The sequence below is a fragment of the Aotus nancymaae genome, unplaced genomic scaffold (genome assembly GCF_030222135.1).
Source record: "Aotus nancymaae isolate 86718 unplaced genomic scaffold, 86718_ANA_hifiasm-v0.15.2.pri h1tg000011l, whole genome shotgun sequence".
NCBI lineage: Eukaryota > Metazoa > Chordata > Mammalia > Primates > Aotidae > Aotus > Aotus nancymaae.
Window position 1 is genome coordinate 74,033,450 of NW_026988422.1, and position 19,458 is coordinate 74,052,907.

The window sequence follows — 19,458 nt, forward strand, 5'->3', positions numbered from 1 at the left end:
TCTGCAGGGAGGGAGGCAGGGAAGGGGCCTCTGGACCTCATTCCCAGTGGCCTGAGTGATGTGAGGCCTCCCAAATGGGCAGAACCCTTGTCTCCCTGAATCTGTTTCAGTCTCTTCTTCAGCCTCTTGGAACTGGTGAGCTTAGCAGTGCAGATGGAGAAGTTCCTTTTCTGCTTAACAAGTCAGGTTACCTCACCAGCAGCCAAAGCCCCGAAGGTACGCCCGATCAAACGCTTCGGGCTCCTCCTGTAACAGCTCCTACCTTCCACCCCCGACAAGTAGTAGAGCTTCTGCCTGAGAACCCTTCAGAACAGGGAGTACACGACCTGAATGGCAGCTAGAAAAACAGAATCAAGGTGCATGACAGATTGGGTGTGTGAATTCGGGCAAGCAATTATCCACTGTGTGCCTAGATTCCTCACTGTAAAATGGGAAATACGACAGTAATGAATGCAGAGCGTTACTAAGATTAAATTAGTTACTACATACAATGCCACAGGAAATAGCACCTCAGAAACAGCCTACTGAGTGCTAAACAAAGGTTAGCTATTTTTCCTTTTTAAAAATTTTAATGTTCTTATATTAGGAATGGAAATACAACAAATTGTATCATGCCTATCACTTTACCCAGATTCAATGTACGAAAACTCAGATTTACAATGCATTATATCAGAAATAAATCTCTTTACAAAATGTTTACAAACTTTACAAAATGTTTCCTCGTTTTAGAAAAGGATTCAATCTGAGACCCTTGAAAATGGGGCACAACTTTATAGAACTGGTCTAGAATGTATGCTTATTCTTGATTTCTTTAACAAGTGTGGTAATACTCTGTAGCCAGGCACTGTTTTAGTTGCTTTACAAGCATTGCCTCATTGGGTGATCCTAAGGACCCTATAAAGTACCAGGCAGGTCCCCTGATCATCTTCCATTTGCAGGTGAAGAATCTGAAGCGCAGGGGTGTTAAGGGGGTAGAGGGGCCTCAGAGAGTTGGTGGTGGAGCCAGATGGGAGTGAAGCGGTCTGGTTGCAAAGACTGAGCTCGTCACCACAACACGACTGCCTCTGAAGCTTTAATTACAGTCGCTCCACTCACACTTCACTTATCAGGCCCACTCACGCTGCAGAAAGCAAAGGACAGCTAAATAAAAGGCCCCTCAAAAGGCCACATGCTTCTTGAACTATTTCAGAGACTCAGCTGGTTTTTTTTGTTTTTTTTTTTTTTGCTGCGAATGGGGACCCTTGCTCCCATGGTCTCTTTGGGATCCCTGAGGCTACTGAGGACTGAGACCTTCCCAGCTAGTAGAAGTGTCAATCAACTTTACTGATCCCACGATATCCACCAGCACCATGGTAGCCAGGAGCACCACGTCTCCAGCCCATTGCAAAGCTCTCAATTGACAGAGATGACGTGAGTTGTGTGTGTCCTCTACAGGCAGCATCTCTCACAGCGCCCTACTGGTTTGGACCTCTTTCTCATAATGAAACAACCCACCTCCCATAACAAGCCATGAGGGTGTCATAAAGAGGGTTAGGAAATCTGGGTCACTTACAAATTAGCCTTCCACCCCAATTCAGAGGTGTGTGAGCTCCGGCATCACAGCCGATGGTGCTGCATGCCAATGGGCTCTTGGCATCTTATGAGATACAGTGATGGCACGCCAGCTTTGGAAAAGCGCCCAGACAGCTTCAGATGCTCCCGAGATGCTGATGCCAAGCGTGCTGCCTGGATATATAACATGTCCTCCCCTGTGTTTCCGTAAACATGAAGATTACATAAACCCCTAAGCAGCTCAGGTCAACCATACCTCAACTACAAAGGGAGACTCCCTGCCAAAAAATGTACCCACAGTAAAAAGGAACGTGGGTTGTCACTGGGGGCATTTGCTATCCACAACCCTTGCCCCGTAGGCTGTTTGTTCATCCCAGTTCTGTTTGCCTATCCCTTTTTAAGAACCCCATCACATGGGCATGTGACAGAGCAAAAAACTGCAGTTTTAATATTATGGAGAGGGGGGAAAATAAAATAAAAGCATTCACATTTATTTATTTAGAGACAGGGTCTTGCTCTATTGCCCAGGCTGCAGTGCAGTGACACGATCTCAGCTCACTGCAACCTCCACCTCCTGGGTTCAAGCAATTCTCCTCCTTCAGCCTCCTGAGTAGCTGGGATTACAGGCACCCACCACCACCGCACCTGGGTAATTTTTTTGTATTTTTAGTAGAGATGGGTTTTACCACGTTGGCCAGGCTGGTCTTGCACTCCTGACCTCAGGTGATCCACCTGCCGCAGCCTCCCAAAGTGCTGGAATTATAGGCTTGAGCCACCGCACCCAGCCGCATTCACATTTTAATAATGGTTCCAGTAAAAAGGTCGCATTGATGAAAATGGACTCTTCAGAAGATGGCAGGGAACATGTAAGCGACCTCTTTAAACACCCAGGTCCAGCATGCAGGCATGAGGACAAAGAGAGCAGTCACATGGTGAAGGCACTGGCTCTGGGGGCCAGGCTGCCTAGGCTTAATCCAAGCTCCTCGCTCCCAGCCATCAGGTTGTAATGGGGGTTAAATGCAGAAATACATGTGAAATGCTCAAAAGAGTGACTGGCCTGGAGTGAAGGCTTTCAATGGGCTGGCTTTTACGAAACAAAGCAGGAGCAGATCTTCAGGGTTCTGAGGGGCAGATGAAGGGAAGAATGAGAACCCCTGGGAATGGGGTGGGCGTGCCAGCAGACAGCAAGGCAGTGTGAGTAGGAGCCTTTGAGTGGCATGAGCTAGATTCTGGCCCCTTTTCCACTTCTAGTGTCCAATGGAGAGATGGCAGTGTGGGCCTAGGAAGGGAAGTGCGGCAGATACTGAGCTGCAGATCCCTGAGTCACCCTCACAAAACAGCAGGTGTGACATCTCCAAATCACCTTCCTCACAAGAAAAGAAGATGGATTTGGCAGTGGTATTATTTCTATCAGGAAAGATAGGTCCATTCGCTGTAATCACACGACTGCCACCTCTCTAATCCCAGATAACATTCATTTAATACCATGAATATTTGGTAGAACAATAATTAGACTCTAAATGGCATCCTAATCATTTGAGCGCGAGTCAAAATGTCACTTGCAAAAGTGTTTCCTTTTGGTAGCAAGATCTTACGCCTTTCCAGTCTCTTTTTCCGGCTTTTCAGAAATCAGCCATCTTTGAGGGGGCTCCAGGAATGAGAAGCTTTTCTGGCATCAGAAAGGGATTTAGCAATTACCTTCCTAGTACACAAAGCCCAATTACACGAACTGGGTGCGCAGCAGCGACAGCTGTACAGTACCACAAGCGCAGCAAAGCCAAAGTCTATTTTCGGAATTCAAGAGTAAGATTCTGCATCCAAATCCCACTAGGGAGGGGGCAGAAATAAAATAGTCAGATACCCCTCAAATTTAGCCTGAAGTCTAGGTCCAAAATTCATCACTATTAAAAGACAAAAAATAGCATAGTGAACTGTCATCATTATTCAGATTATAGACAGGTCGGTCATATTGTAAAAGTTGTTATGACATAGGTCCTTCAATTCATCAGGGAGACTTTCTTTTCCACATCACGTATACTTCACGAATCAGTTAATAAACCCAATTCCTTGCAGCTGTGTAACTGGTTGTTTTTAAACATGATATGTGCATAATATTTCACTTCCTTACCTTTGAGCAATAAAAAACTCTGTAAGCTATTCAAATATTTTGGGCCATCATCTTAGACCCACAGGCTGACAGAATCACAGAGCAATTTGAGGTCTTTGAGATTATCTGATCCCATATTCACTTTACGGATACAGAAGCTAAGACCCAGAGAGGAGGCAGGACCTCCCCAGGGCCATACACAGTGGCAGACTTGGAGTTAGAACCAAGGTCTCCTGATGCTCAGTTCAGAGCTCTTACTCCTAAATTTGTTGTTGTTGTTAGACAGAGTTTCGCTCTTGTTGCCTAGGCTGGAGTGCAACGGCACGATCTCGGCTCACTGCAACCTCCACCTCCCAGGTTCAAGGGATTCTCCTGCCTCAGCCTCCCAAGTAGCTGAGATTATAGGCGTGCACCACCACACACAGCTAATTTTGTACTTTAGGTAGAGACGGGATTTCGCTGTGTTGACTGGGCTGGTCTCAACCTCCTAACCTCAGGTGATTTGCCCACCTTGGCCTCCCAAAGTGCTAGGATTACAGGTGCGAGCCACCACACCTGCCACTCCTAAATTCACTAAAAATGAAAGTACAAATTAAAATGGAGTTTTAGAGGTCTCTATCTACAGGAGCCTGAGTCCAGGAAACGCTTCTAAAAGGCATACTTATGGGACTGTCAGCTACAAATAAAAGTTCCCCTCCTTGCCCCAAGTTTGGAAAAAACATAGACATCAAAACTTGTTCAAGTTTTCTCTCCTCATATTGGAAATAAAGCCAACGTATCCATGCCCTACCTCTTCCCATTAATGTTTTTCCTTTAAAACAGCAATACTGCTCCAAGCAGAGAAGTCTCAGAGTTTTATTGCTTTGGCAAACACTTAAAGGATATCATTGCCTCTGGTCACAGTGAGAGGAGTAGAGAGTGGGTTGTTTTCAAAGGTCACAGACTTTATTATAGAATTTGAATGCTGGATGCAGTTTTCCTGCATGCGCTCCTCTCAACTCTACTAAACAAGCAGACCAGGTGTGCACATTGAGTAAGGGGTCTCTGGGGTCCTACTCAGATACAACTCCATCCGCTGCTTTGCCAATGTAGCTGTTCCTTGCAATATGCAGCGAATTCATGAAATGGGCATTCCATTCCTCCTGTCTCCTCAATTGCCTCTTACCTTTTAGTCTTTTCAGTCTCTCTCCCCTGGCTTGGGGTACCAGGTTTTAGCACTTCAACCCTGGCTGCCACTTAGCCCATGCCAGGACTAAGGGAGGAAGTAAGGAATGGAGAGTGCAGCAGCCTGGGACATACCATGTACAAAATAGCTGCACGGTAAATGCTTGAATGAAGGCTGGATGGAGAACTGGGATCCATTCTTTTGGAGATCCTTTAAGGAGGGCTGCAGGCAAACACGAGGCAGGGAGGAGTACTAGAACTGCCAAGACTAGAGACAATGACATAGCAGAAAGGACTGAAGCAGGGTCCTTTGTGACCTGCTGCTTGTTTTCATAGAGTCCAAAAGCTAAGAAGTGCATTTATAGCTGAGCATTCACCATCAATTTGGTGAGGGGGTATTAACTTTAAACCCAAATTAAGCAAAATGTTACTCCCTCCCCCCGCAAACAACCCCATTCTTCTCATTAATGGATCTATGTTACAAACAGTTGTATTCTCTTTTTATATTCTGAATTTCATTGATTAAAATTTTGTTGTTTTCTCTCCTGTTATACCTACATGCTATTCTTGATTCTGTCTCTCAGCCTTTGAAGCCTAAAATATTTAGCATCTGGTGCTTTAATTTGCTGACCCCTGTTCTAAAGGAACTGAGGCCACTTTAGGCTGAAGGAAAAAAGACAATATGACAATTGTTTTCAAAAATTTGGTGGACTCCATAGGGGACAGGATCCGTCCATGACCAGGCCATCCTGACTATGGAACAAACACTCTCCCAAGTTGTGAAGAAAGAGGCAGATATAGACACGTGGATCTGGTACCATCTTCAGGATATATCAGCAGTTGGATAAAACATAGATGTTATGTCCTGCGGCATGCTACTTTTGCAATGAAGGAGACACACACATATGCATAGAGGCTTATGGATTCATAGTCGGTCTCTAGAAGAATACACAAGTAACTTCCTCTTCATGTTTCCCCTTGGCTCTGTTGTAATACTTCCCTTGTGCATACATTATCTGCTCAAAATAGATAATAAGACGAACCAAAAAAAAATTGGTGGACTGTCAGTGAGGTGGGCTGGACTAGCCCTATTGCTCCAAAAAGACAGAACAGGTAGAAATTACAAAGAGACTCATTTTAGATCAATTCTTTCTAATAACCAGAGAAGAACCGAATGGTATATATTACCCATCAATTGCTGTGCTGGCTACATTATAGCCATTATCTTACTGAGCTTCCTAACAGTCTCTGAGGTAGGAGCTCATAGTGGCCAAGTGTCTTTCTCAAAGTCTCACAGCTAGGAAAGGGAAGAGCCAGAATTTGAACACAGATCTCCCCATCTCCAGGGCTGAATTTTTTTACTATACAATGGGTACTTCCCTACATAAGGGTCAAGGATCATCTGTCAGGGTTATTATTTAACACAGAGGAGATTTTTACATTAGAAAGAGCAGATTATTAATGCCACCAATAATAATAGTAACATGCACTTTACAGTAACATACATTACCTCCTTAATCCTCACAATAACCTTCCAAGGTAGATCCTATTATTATCTATGTTTTCCATGTACGGGGACAGGTTCAGAGAGAGGTAATGGAATCTATTCAAGTTCATCTTCAGCATGTAAAGTAGCAGAACTGAGATTATAACACAGGTCTGATGTTAAAATATGAGGCATTGTTGAGATGGCAATGTCATCCAAAGTGATCTACAAATTCAATGCATCCCTATCAAAATTTCCACTTTTTTTTTTTTTTTTTTTTTTTTTTTGCAGTAATGGATAAGCCAATCCTCAAATTCATGTGGAATTGTAAGGGATCCAGAATAGCCAAAACAAACTTGAAAAAGAACAAAGTTAAAGGACTCATACTTCCTGATTTCAAAGCTTACTACTAAGCTACAGAAATCAAAACAGTATGGTATTGCATAAAGATACATTTACAGACAAATGGAACAGAATCACGGTTCCAGGAAAAAATTCACACATTTATGGCCAATTGATTCTTGACAAGGGTGCCAAGTCCATTCAATAGGGCAAAGAATAGTTTTTTCAACAAATGGTGCTAGGACAACTGTATTTCCACATGCAAAAGAATGGAGCTGGACTGCTACCTCACACCATATACAAAAAATAACTATAACTGGACAAACAGCTCAAATATAAGAGCAAAACTGTAAAATCCTTAGAGGAAAGCAAAGGAGTAAACCTTCATGACCTTGGATTTGGCAATGGATTCTTAGTTTAGACACCAAAAGCATAAGAAACAAAATAAAAGATAGATATACTGGACTTAATCAAGATTTAAAACTTTTGCACATCAAACAACATTTCAAGAAAGTAAAGCTGGGCATGGTCGCTCCTGCCTGTAATCTTAGCACTTGAGGAGGCCAAGACAAGAGAATCCCTTGAGGTCAAGAGTGTGAGACCAGCCTGGGCTTGTCTCAAAGTCTCGTCTCTACAAAAAAAAAAAAAAAAAAAAAAAAGCCAGGTGTGGTAGTGTGCTTGTATTTCCAGCTATTCAGAAGGCTGAGATGGGAGGATTGCTTGAGCTCAGGAGTTCAAGATTACAGTAGGCTATAACTGCACCATTGCAGTCCAACCTGAGAACAGAGCAAGACTCCATCTCTAAAAATATAACTGACCAGAGTTTATTGTTTAGACTTTAAAATAGGCAAAAGACTTCAATAGTAATTTCACCAAAGAAGACATACAAATGGCCAATTAGCACATAAAAAGACGCTCAACATCATTAGGTATTATGGAAGAGAAAAATCAATCCCACAATGAGATATCACATCACACCTACCAGAATGTCTATATTAATAATAATTTAAAAGTAACAAGTGCTGGTGAAGAAGTGAAGAAACTTGAACGCTTGTGTATTGCTGGTAGAATGTAAAATGGTACAGTCACTCTGAAAAACAGTCTAGCAGTTCCTCAAAAAGTTAAACATAGAATTATCATATGACCAAGCAATTCCACTCCTAGGTGTAAACCCAAAAGAGCTGAAAAAAGGAACTCAGAAAACATGCTGTATCCTGCTGTGCAAGCATTGATGTTGGCTGGGGACAGGAGAAGGAAGGAAAGCATGAGGCCAGTATTCACTGCAGCATTAATCACAAGAGCCAAAGGGTGGACACAACCCAGGTGTCCATCGACAGATGAAGGGATAAACAAAACGGAACAGATACATACAATGGAATATTATTCAGCCATGAAAAGGAATGAAGTGCTGATCAGTGCTATCAGATATAGTGTTACAACCTGGCCGAACCTTGAAAACACTGGGCTAAGTGAAGTAAGCCAGACATAAAAGGGCAAGTATTGCATAATTCCTTTTATATGAGGTACCCAGAATAAGCAAATTCATAAAGACGAAAATTAAATTAGAGGTTACTACAGTATGGAGAAGGAGAGAATAGAAAGTTATTGCTTGACAGGAACAGAATTTCTGTTTGGGATGATGGAAAAATGTGGAAATAGATAGTGATGATGCTGTACATCATCGGGAATGTAATTAATGCCACTGAATTTTTTTTTTTTTAAGACAGAGTTTCACTCCTGTTGCCCAGGCTGGAGTGCAGTGGTGGAATCTCAGCTCAACGCAACCTCCACCTCCCAAGTTCAAGCAATTCTCCTGCCTCAGCTGCCTGAGTAGCTGGGATTACAGGCATACGCCACCATGCCCAGCTAATTTTTGCATTTTTAGTAGAGACAGGGTTTTTCCATGTTGGTCAGGTTGGTCTCGAACTCCTGACTTAAGGTGATCTGCCCAACTCAGCCTCCTAAAGTGCTGGGATTACAGGTGTGAGCCACTGTGCCTGACTGAATTTTACACTTTAAAAAGGTTAAAATGGCATATTAAAAAAATTTTTAAAGAAAGAACTAAAACAAAACCACAAGGTATATACCTAGATACCTTGTTTCTCTGAACTATGCTACCCTAAAGGTTTAAACCCCTTTCATTCCTCCCAAGCATGCTGGCATTTTCACTGAGGACCAGAAGAAAGCAATGCTTAATTCAAAAGAACACTTCCATGATGGTGAGAATGGAGATCCCAGGGGCCATGTCAGAGGCTGACATTCTTCGGGATAGGGTGTCATGCAAAAATGATGAAGATGGTCCCTATCGAGCCGACTCACAAAGCTGGACCAGAGCTGGGAACTGTCCAGGTGCTCTGCCCCAAGCCGGGCCCATCCCTTCCTCTGCTGCCCATTTCCCACTCAATGACCTTTTAACCTTCGGGCCTGCCTGGGGAAGATACACTCCTTGCACATCTAGGGAATCTCTAAAACCAAAGAAAAGGGGGCAGGATGAGGGTGCACGCGGCTTTGAAGCACTGGTGTATTCAGCAAGTTTCTATTGACCACCTACCATGAGCCAAACACCCTGCCTTGATTTCTCAGAAGTCTATGGCTCCATTTGTGTTATGCCCACTGATGCCTTCTAGAAACCTTGGCACCTAGCTCAAGGCTGGGTTTCTGCAGTCCAAGCAGGGCTGCGTGCAATGCTGAACTTTAAACAAATGGTAGGCCTGGCAAGCAGACGTAGTTAGATGCGCAATGCTTTTCACGGTGCTCCCAGATTAAATAAGCGTTTAGGTTAGGGAGGTGTAAATGTCCTTTTGGTACAATCACTAGTCAGACAGTTCTACCCACAGGACCATGGTGTTGTTGAGATTTACCATAAACACATGAATATGAGTTCAATAGGAAAGATAAAAATACCATTCCTGTCTTTAAAGCTGTCTTGCCTATGGAGAGGGGACACACACAACCTTCTAAAAAGACCCCATAATATCCTGTCGAAATGGAGCCATTAATAGTCAAATTCAAGAAACAAACCTCCTTAGCAGCTTGGGTTCATTCTAAAAAACAGAGGAAGCGGTGCTTGTTGCTTTACTTTTAATAGCGCAGGTTGCCATGCCAACTACTGCTGCTGTTTAAAATGAAGAGGAAAAAAGAAGTGTTCCTTCCTACACAAACCTTTCAGCGGGGCTCACAATTAGTCTTTAAAAACACAAAAACTCACAGCACTGGAGATATGGTAAACATTGCGCTTCTATTTAAACCTGTCAGAATGAGGATGTGATAAACCTTTGATCTGTGTCTCCTTGGTACAATGCTCTTTGACCAGCATCTGGTTGAAGAGTCCACAAGGAAAGAAAGGCACGATGATGTGCTGCACACAAAGGTAGCCGGTGTTGAGACGGGAAAGCGGCCCTCCATCTTGAAGAAGCACAAGAGAAAGGCTGGCTTCCTTGGGAAAGAGAGGCCTGCTCCCCCTTGCCCCTGTGAGCACAGTTATTAAAAGACTGGGTCTGCACAACGCAGCACAGCACACCCACTGCACAAGGGTGCCACAGACAGGAGAGAGGAGCACGTGCTGGCAGTGGCAGCAGAGGCACCCCCACCCTCTGTGCTGCCTGTGGGCCCAGGTAAGCCAAGGAGAGGAACCAAGAGGCAGGAAGACATGCTGTGCCCTGATGTGTAAGTGTTAATGCTGGTTGGCGACAAGAGAAGGAAGGAAACCACAAGGACAGGGTGAGAAGGAGGTAAGACCTCTTCTCTCTCTCACAATTGACTGATGGTTTTATGAACTCTGTCCACAGAAGTTTCCACCCATGTGAAAGAAGATCTAGCAGTGTTTCTGAGGCAAAGAGGACTTGCTCAGAGATGAGCCACAGGGTGATACATCTGGATCGCATCCGTAAAGGGCACACATAAAGTCTACCAACAGGTTGTGGTGCTGACAACCAGGTCCCACACTTTCTTTCCAACTCCTCTCCTACCACTTCCCCATGAGAGCAAGCCCTGGGTTCCCGTTCCCTCGGGTCCAATGCCTCCGCAGCTCCGCGAGCTTAAGGATGAAGAAGGTCTCTCTCTTCCTAGACTACTTAATCCCCTTCAGGCCTTGAAGAGCCAATTCATATATCCGCTGTTCATAATCTCCTACTGGCACTCCCAACCAACAGACTCTGCAGCAATTGGCCTATTCCATTCACCCGCCAATTAACATGCCTTGCACGATGATGTATTCTCTAATTTGATTCTCTTTTTGTTTGTTTCTATGTGGTCTCCCTAACTAGAATGGAAATTTCTTAAAGGCAAAAGATCTTTCTGTATCCTTTGTTGCTTCCCCTGTGCCCAGTAACTCCTGTGTATACAGTGGTAGTGACTGCAGCAGCAGCAGCATACAGTTGCCACTTAATGAGCTCTAGGTGCTGGGCTCTGTTCTGAGTACTTTATACAGATTAATAAATATGCATCTCCCAACTGTCTGAGATGTACATATGCACAAGTATTACCCCTATTTAACAGGAAAAGAAACTGATGCATAGGAGGTTAATGACTTGCTGAGGCTCACACGACTGGTAAGCAGCAGACCCAGAACTCAAACCAAATCTCTCTGACTCTAGAGCCTGTTACACACTATGTTGATGACCTGGGTTTGGGGTTGAGGAGACAGAGATGGGTGAAGTGCCAATGGAGGAGAGAAGAGAGATAGGGGCTATCCACAATAAAACGTGCAGGGTACTGTCCCATTCAATAAAACCTACATAATGCACACACATTTATTCATAAAGACAGATGTAAAGACTGCCTCTAAAATGTCAATGAGTAGTCAACTACCTCAGGAGAGCTGGATTCTAAGGCACTTTTCTTTCCTTTTCTATGTTTTACATGTATTGTTTGATTCTCCAAGGAGCATGCAGGACTATTGCATATGGTGGAAAGATAAACAATGAAGTCAATTTCATTATGGGCAGAAAGGAAAACGAAAGAAAAAGAGAAAAACGGCGGGAGGGTCTGTCAAATATTGCTGAACAGAAGGGCAGCATGTCTATTCCTGTGTCTCAGAAAGATCGCGCTGCTGACAGTGCAGGAAATGAAGACAGAGAAATATAAAATATCTCTACGAGAAATGATGATAACAATAATCGCTAACATTTACGGAGCTCAAAGAAAGGTAATATAGGAAATTTAAAATCCAGTTACCCTCACAGCAATGCCGTTCATAGTAGCCAAAAGGTGGAAACAACCCACATTACCATCAACTGATGAATGGAAAACAGACTGTGGTAGACCTGTACAATGGAATACTATTCAGCCATAAAAAGAAATATTGATCCATGCTACAATGCGGATGACCTTGAAACACTATGCTATGTGAAAGAAGCCAGACACCAATGCCCAAATACTGGCTATTTAGATTGATATAAAATACCCCAAATCAGCATCCACAGAGAAAGAAAGCAGCTTGGTAGTTGACAGGGACTTGGAGGGAGTGAGGAACGGGAGTGGCCGCTTAATGGGTGTAGGGTTTCTTACAGGGTGAGGAAAAGGTTTTGCAGTTTGAGGTGATGGTTGCACAGTGGTATGAACGTACTAAATGCCACTGAATTCTACACTTCAAAATGGTTAAGTTTGTTATGTGAATTTTACTTCAATTAAAAAAAATCCAGTGACCCTTAAAGTCCTGAGAAAATGGAAAGGCAGATAAGGAAAAACACACACATACACACACACATGCACACACACACACGCACACGCACACACACACGCACACACACACGCACACACACGCACATACGCACAAATACACATACACACGCACATACACACACATGCATATACACACGTGCACACACACACATGCACATACATGCACACACACACAATGGATTCAGAAAAAAACAGTAAATGAGGAAAGAAGGAAAGTGGGACACCCAGACCAGGATATGGCCTAGGACAGAGGGAGAGAGGGTCCACACTCAGCAAAGGGCAGGCCTAACCCCTATCTTCAGTAACTGAGCTATCCAACCATAGGCCAGGCAGCCTGGAGATGCTGTGAGCTTTCAGCTTTCTCCTGCAACATTTACCGTTTTAGTCGGAAGATCTGAGACAACACAGTTGTTGAATACTTGCTCCAATTGCCTAAGTGGTAGGCCCAGGCCAGGCTGAAGCCAAGTATCCAACCCCTGGATAAGCCACTCTGAGCCTGTGCTGGGCCTGCCCCCGTCAGCACCTGGGCAGCAGCTGCTTGTCACACCTGGCAGCTCCAGGTTGAGGGCAGCTCTTGGGCAGGGGCCATGCCTTGCTACTTGCTGTATCTCTGGCATCAATCAGAGGCCCTGGCAAAGAAGAGGTGACAGCACATATACGTGTTAAATAAACAGCCTCTATTTCATATATTGTATCAGTTGATTGAGAATTTTAGTAGATAAAACACAGCTCCGGTACAAAATTCAAAAGGCTCCGGCGGATATACAGTAATAAATTTGCCTTTCTTGCACCCTCCTACTCCAGCTTCTCTGGGGCAAACTTTGGCACCACTCCACTATTTGCAATGTGACTGGGGGGCGAAGTTCTGACTCGAGGAGGCTCCTGCAACCACACTACCCAGTCATCTGGGAGGCGGGTCACCACAAGATGGGAGCTACATGTGATATCAAGACAGAAGTCATCTGGGTGAAAACGAAGTCCTAGTATTCTGTGCCAGGAGCAGGTACAGGCCCCAGAGCCGTAGCTTGCAGAGGAATCTGTGAGGGTAACAACCACCCCCTCGAGTCATTCATAGAACAATGGGAAACCCAAGGGCAGAGACTGCCCAGCCAGTCAGCGGGGCCAGCCACCTCAAGCTCCTCACTCCTCTTTTGGACCTAGGAAATTTCAAGCTGGGGAAAGGTGACATTGCTACACAATGGGATGGAAGTAGATGTGTGCATACCACTCTTATCCATGCACCTAGAGAGATGTTATGTTTTGTCTGAAGGAACAAATTCACCTTAAAGGAATTCGACTGTGAGCTGGGTGGCATGGTCCCAGTGATAGGTTTTGTGGTGGACACAGCTGACAGGAATTAAGATGGATGGGCAGGGCGTGGTGGCTTACGCTTGTAATCCAAGCACTTTGGAGGCCAAGGCGGGCAGATCACCTGAGGTCGGGAGTTCAAGGAATTAAGATGGTGGGGAGAAGGGGTGCCCAGGAAATCGAGGTACTGGGAGAGGTTCGATCCATTTAGTGATGAGCAACCTGGGCCAATCCCAAGCCTGGACCAAGTCCCGGGGCTGAGCCACGTGTGGTGGGGGCATCTGCACACACTGCTTTGTCAGGCCGGATTGTGAGGCTGAGTAACCACTGCCCTGTAGAGTCACCAAACCCTGAGCTAAAAAAAGATTCAAGCCACGCAGGCTCATCTGTTTCCCCAAGGTTCCTGCCTAATGTGGCGATGCACTGGCAGGCTAGAGGGTGAGTCGGGCGCTTATCTGATTTCAGCCAATCTGTTACTGTATTTCATTCCCTGTCCTCGTGCCCAGAGGCTGTTGCAATGGGTATAAATTTAGAAAGAGAAAGATAAATAAAATGGAAAAGTTCCTTTTAACAGAATAGGGTTTTCTCTCTCTCTCTATTTTGCTAAAGAAAAGATAAAATCATCTTCTTGTTACTTATTTAGCCTCACCATGGTAGAATGTGATATTTTGGGCAGCCACCTAATAACGCGCAACCATAGCCCAAGATGAACCAGCTCCTCCTGAGACCATGAGAGAGTCAAGCTCTATCCGGAGCATTTCTTAGAAACTGAGGGAGTGAGAAGATGACAGCACCTTGCACTGAAATCCACGAGGGTCCCTTCTGAACAAGTAGAAGACTCTCCAAGAAGACTGTTTACCTTCTATGAAACGCTCTATACCAGCTAACCTAACATGCTGTGCCTGGAATTGTCACTGGCAATTTCACTGTACACACTGATACTTTAAACGAAACCTCTTCTATAAGGAAATTAATATCGCAGATGGGAGATTTTCAGTTGGTGGCAATTAACTGAAAGAGAAACTGCTTGAGAAATGTTTCCTTCCCTCACACACAAATGCATAGCCTGGTGGGTTATGGAACCCTCATGGTAAAAGACTAGATCAATTCCATCACCTAATCATTTAGCCCAAGGCCCATTCTATAGGGAAGAAAACCAAAGTTAAGTGACTGGCCCAAGATCACATGGTTGCCACAAATAGAGGGGGGCCAGGACCAGGTCTCACAGTCCTTCCCTGGGGTCACCGTGCAACTGCCACCCACCACCTGGATGTCAACCACACTCAGCGGCTGTACCTCTGACAGCATGTCATACTGGCCTCTTCTTCCAAGAGCAATGGTCAGTAAGTCATAGACCACAGATGCGCTCTGCAGACTGATGAGGCGGTCACTCTTGTGTTCGGGTATCCTGCTCAGCACAGCGTCCCGGTTGGCCTGAAAAAATACGGAAGAGAGAAGCAGATGGAGAGAGAAGATAGCGCTGTGTGGTGGGGAGGCCACCTAGGCCCTCCTGCCCCTACCAGTTTGCCAAGGGAATGGAGACGAAGGCAGGAATGAGTAGAGGGCTGTCACCTTGGATGTTATTTATTCAAAATCTCCTGAGCACTGCAGAACATGATATATGGGAAGGTCCAAATGCTGAAGTCCTGGAAGTGTGAACCTAGAGGGCACCTGTACCTGTCAGCAGGCATTTGGAGGAAGCCTTGGCAGCCAATACAAAGTTTTCCCTGGGCTCGGGTTCACAGCCAGGCTCCTGGAAGACGCAGCTGTGCTCTAGAGCAGCCGAGTCATCCATCAAGTGAGGCCCTGCTGCGCCTCACCCGTGAATCCCGCTTCTGCTCTACATTAAAGAGTGGGAGAAAATTCCCAGCCCTGCATCTCCCAACACCAAATCGTGCCATCGACTTCCATTAGTCCTAGAGATATATCTCACTTTTGCTCTATCAGCAAGCAACATTCAAATCCCTATATGCCATCTTCACTGGAACAGAACACAAAGACAAATTCAATCTTGTTTAGGGAAGCACAACATAGAAATGTAAGAGAAAACAAGAAGAAAGCAGATTTTTACTTTAAAAGATATTAACACAGAGGACTCAAGAGAACACTGTCAATTTGCTCTGCTTAGCATAGACATACACCAGGCACATTCAAACTTATTAATCTCATCTATCCAGAAATCAAAGGCTCTTTACAGCAACTTATTTCCATTACTTCTAAATTTTAATTTCTCTACAGATTCCTCCAAATATACCACAAGTATAAGACTCAACAGCTAGCTCATTTTCCTTTTTTCCCTAATAGGGCGTTCAGAATCAACAAAGTTAGATTTCGCCTGCCTTTCCCCTCCTCCTGCTAATTAACAGAAGTCTGCAGATCCATCTGTCCATAGGAGCAGAGAAAGGCCCCCTAGTCTTTCCTGTGAAAGTGGTACATGAGATTCCGGGGTCACTAGCCCCAGCAGGTTGACGTTGATCTTCCCCCTGACATTCGGAAAGGCCACACACACACCTTCCCTCTTACTAATGAGACAAAATGCATTTTCTTTGTGTGTGAGTCCAAGGCATTTACTTTTAGCCGCCCATCAGTACTTACTCACTTTAAAACTCCTTGCTCTTAAATGTCAAAGACAAATAAGAATATATAAGACAGGCCACTTCCTACAAAGTGAGTCATCTCTTACGGAAACAAGCCTGCTTTTGAAGATTTCATTCTAAGTTTTTCTTGTTAGGAGTCCCTTTTGAGCCCCTAAAAAAGCAGCCCTAAAGGAAACAGGGCCTATTGCAAATGGTCTCACTTTATCTATTTGCTATACATGTTCCATACTGAGACCAATGCCTGGAAGAGAACAAAACAAAAATACTCTTTATGAGAGATTTTCAAGATATACCAAATGCATGTTTTTCATTTTTAGATAAAGTATCAGTATCTTTTGATTAAAAAGGTACAATATAGAACCCCAAACAGACCCCAATAATAAATATCCCAGAATACTGCTTCGGTGGTAGTTCTGCAAATCACATTCTTATAATCCTGTTCTCACAGGGGAAACTAATTTGATTTGTAGTTAGAAAACAGCACAATTCTAAATGATATCTTGTAGGTAGAGACGCTATGGACAAATTCATGCTTCTGAAAGTCAGAACCAACAAAGAACACAATTTCCTGACGTCCAAAAAACACAGCAATTTTCATTTTGGTTTTGAAACTGAGCACAGTCATTTTCTGCCTAAAAACTGAAAAATCAAGAAGTCAAAGGACATGAAAAAAAGGCTTCCAAAGGCAATTTCATTGATTTCTACCTATATTTCCTGAAGTGATTTACAGGGAGAACATAATCATTTTGGTTAGAAACCTCATCTTTCATATCCACTGATGACATCACTGGATTTCAACATCCCCTCAAGAGATTTTTCTGGAAATTAAATACCATAGATCCAAGTCTGACTGTCTCAAAGGAATCTCAATTTTTGAGTATTATTCGTTTCTATCAGTTCAATTAAGAAGCAGGAGAGCTGGAGACATCATTCCAAAGACATCTCCACTTAGTACAAGTGTTTTAGAGATGTGGCCATGTTTTCTGAATTGCAGACTGGAATACATCATCTGGTAACAGAACATAATATTTTCAATCAGAACGGTCCAAGTAATCTAAAATGTATAGTCATCATGCTTTCAGAACTTTTATACCATAACCAACCAGTTTGCCCAAAGGGAACTACCCACCAAGGGCCCAGCTCAGGTTGAAGGAATGCTGACCAGGAGGCCAAAATGAGCTGGCCCCATGGATGGGCCAGTGGAGAAGCCTGGGAAGATTCATTCACTTGAATGCCACCAAGTGCCAGCCTATGTGCTTCCCTGACTGCGCCAAGGCAAGCAGAGAATGTAAATGACACCATCCTAAGTTACCAGCAGACTCTCAAGGCAAGAGGAACCGAGGGGCAACCTGCTTCTTGAGAGGAAGTAAGCCCAATAACACCAAGGAGCTTCCAAATCAAAAGGGGTGGTAACTCAAGCAGGCTTGCTCTTGTAAACATCAGTGGGCCATTCTGCAGAACAAGAACACCCAAAGTTTTAACCAAAGACAAAAGAGCTCTCATGAGCACGGCCTCCCGCCTCCTCTCTGCACATGTACGTTATTATACTCCACGTCTAAGTCTTTCCACCTGAGTCCATTTTACACCTCCCATTAAACAGTATGTGTGGGAGGGCAAGGAGGGAAATGCCATCTCTTGCTTTAGTTACAATTCCCTTTTCTCCTCTGGGCTGCCCGGGGTTGGGGGGTGACAGTTATGGGGAGGGGCAGTACAATCTCCTAGCAGGAGCAGAAGACCACTGCATGATGCATGCATTCTGCCTGCTCTGGGACTCAGGTTCCCCATGTGTAAAATGAGGGAAGGGGACATGAGCCCTCAAGATCTTTTGATTCCAGGAGCCCGCCATTCTGCTCAGGTGCTCAGTACACATCACTTTTCTGCCGAAGAATTCACTATTACAACACACATGATCCTGAAGGTTTCAAGCCAAGACCACAGTGTCTAGTGATACCCATGTCAGAAACCAAATAAATGACGAGTGGTGCAATAGACCTAAAATTCGACAACTTGGCCAAACACTAAGAAAACGTTTCAAAGGAATCAGACGGTCTGGAGAAAACTCCCTCACAATAGCACAGGGAGCAGAAGTGAGCTCTCATCGCCTTGGACCTTACAGTGTCTGGTGACAGCTGGAAGCTGGGAGAAACAACCAGAGCAGGAGGATCAGAGTTTTATCACGTTCCCGCTGTGAAAACCAGAGGTTCATAGACACAACAAATGACCTATCCCAAAATTCTCCCCCACACCAGGGCAAATTGAGAGGCTTGTAAAGGTGACCCTTGGGGGTCTCTTTCACCTTTTAAGTTTCCACTGGTGGTCATTTTAGCTGTAGCTTACCTAGATACAACTGTATTAATGCTCAGCCAATGCCAAGTGGATGAATAAATGAACTAAGATATCTGCTTCAGGACGGAAGATAGAGAAGCTCCAAGCTCCAGGTTAACCAAGGGACATTGATAGCTAGTCCAGGAATTAAGAAACAATCCTCTTTTTAAACCTCTACTGTTTTTCCCCATCCAGATATACCCTGTAGAAAATACCTTCTCTGAGGAAAAAGAGTCATCATACCGGCAGAATGGCGATATCAAAAAAGGGACTTCAGGGATGGGGAAAGAACGCTGTAAAAGCACATTCTACTTACCATGGACTCACTGATCAGCAACAACAACAGGGCTTCTTCAGTATTTTCTTGAGGACAAAAAATGCTGCATAAAGAAAACCAATTTTGATAAATGGCAGTTTCAAAATAACACAAAATATACAAATACAAGCAGAACCGAAAACTAAAAGCTTCCAGAATTTTATATAATGGCCATGAAAAATACTGTATCATTTGGACACTTGAATTAATTTGCCTATTTCTATGGTAATCTATGAAATTCATACATTTTAGCTATGCATTTTAGTGGTAGGCAGACGGGTAAAGCTGTAAAAACCAAGTTAAAAGCCCAAATAACATATGTACCTATTACAGAGGCAGAAATTAGATCTCAATAAATTGATATTCTCTAAATAATACAAGCTTTCTCCTAACCCATTACAGAGGTATAAATTGCAGGCATTTCACTAAACAGTACTCTTCTTACCTCTTACCTGCTAACTGGCATATCTAGTCATTTAGATGAAATAAGAGATTAGAAGCAATTTTAGAGTTTGAATAATTTCTCTTAATACTGTAAGAATTTAGTGAGCTATCTTACTTAGACTCCTAAGTTTTATTA

The 19,458-nt window shown here is 43.9% G+C and overlaps 1 protein-coding gene across 4 annotated transcripts in view; it reads right to left on the reverse strand.

Moving 5' to 3' along the window:
* TTC7B (tetratricopeptide repeat domain 7B) overlaps positions 1 to 19,458 on the reverse strand; it is a 268,355-nt gene that overhangs the window by 118,929 nt on the left and 129,968 nt on the right. For all 4 annotated transcript variants that reach the window (XM_021675705.2, XM_021675701.2, XM_021675703.2 and 1 more), the window contains 2 exons: positions 18,879 to 18,942; positions 14,937 to 15,074 (listed from right to left, as the gene is read on the reverse strand). In XM_021675705.2, coding sequence (XP_021531380.1) covers positions 14,937 to 15,074; positions 18,879 to 18,942 — 202 coding nt within the window. The remainder of the gene's footprint in view (positions 1 to 14,936; positions 15,075 to 18,878; positions 18,943 to 19,458) is intronic.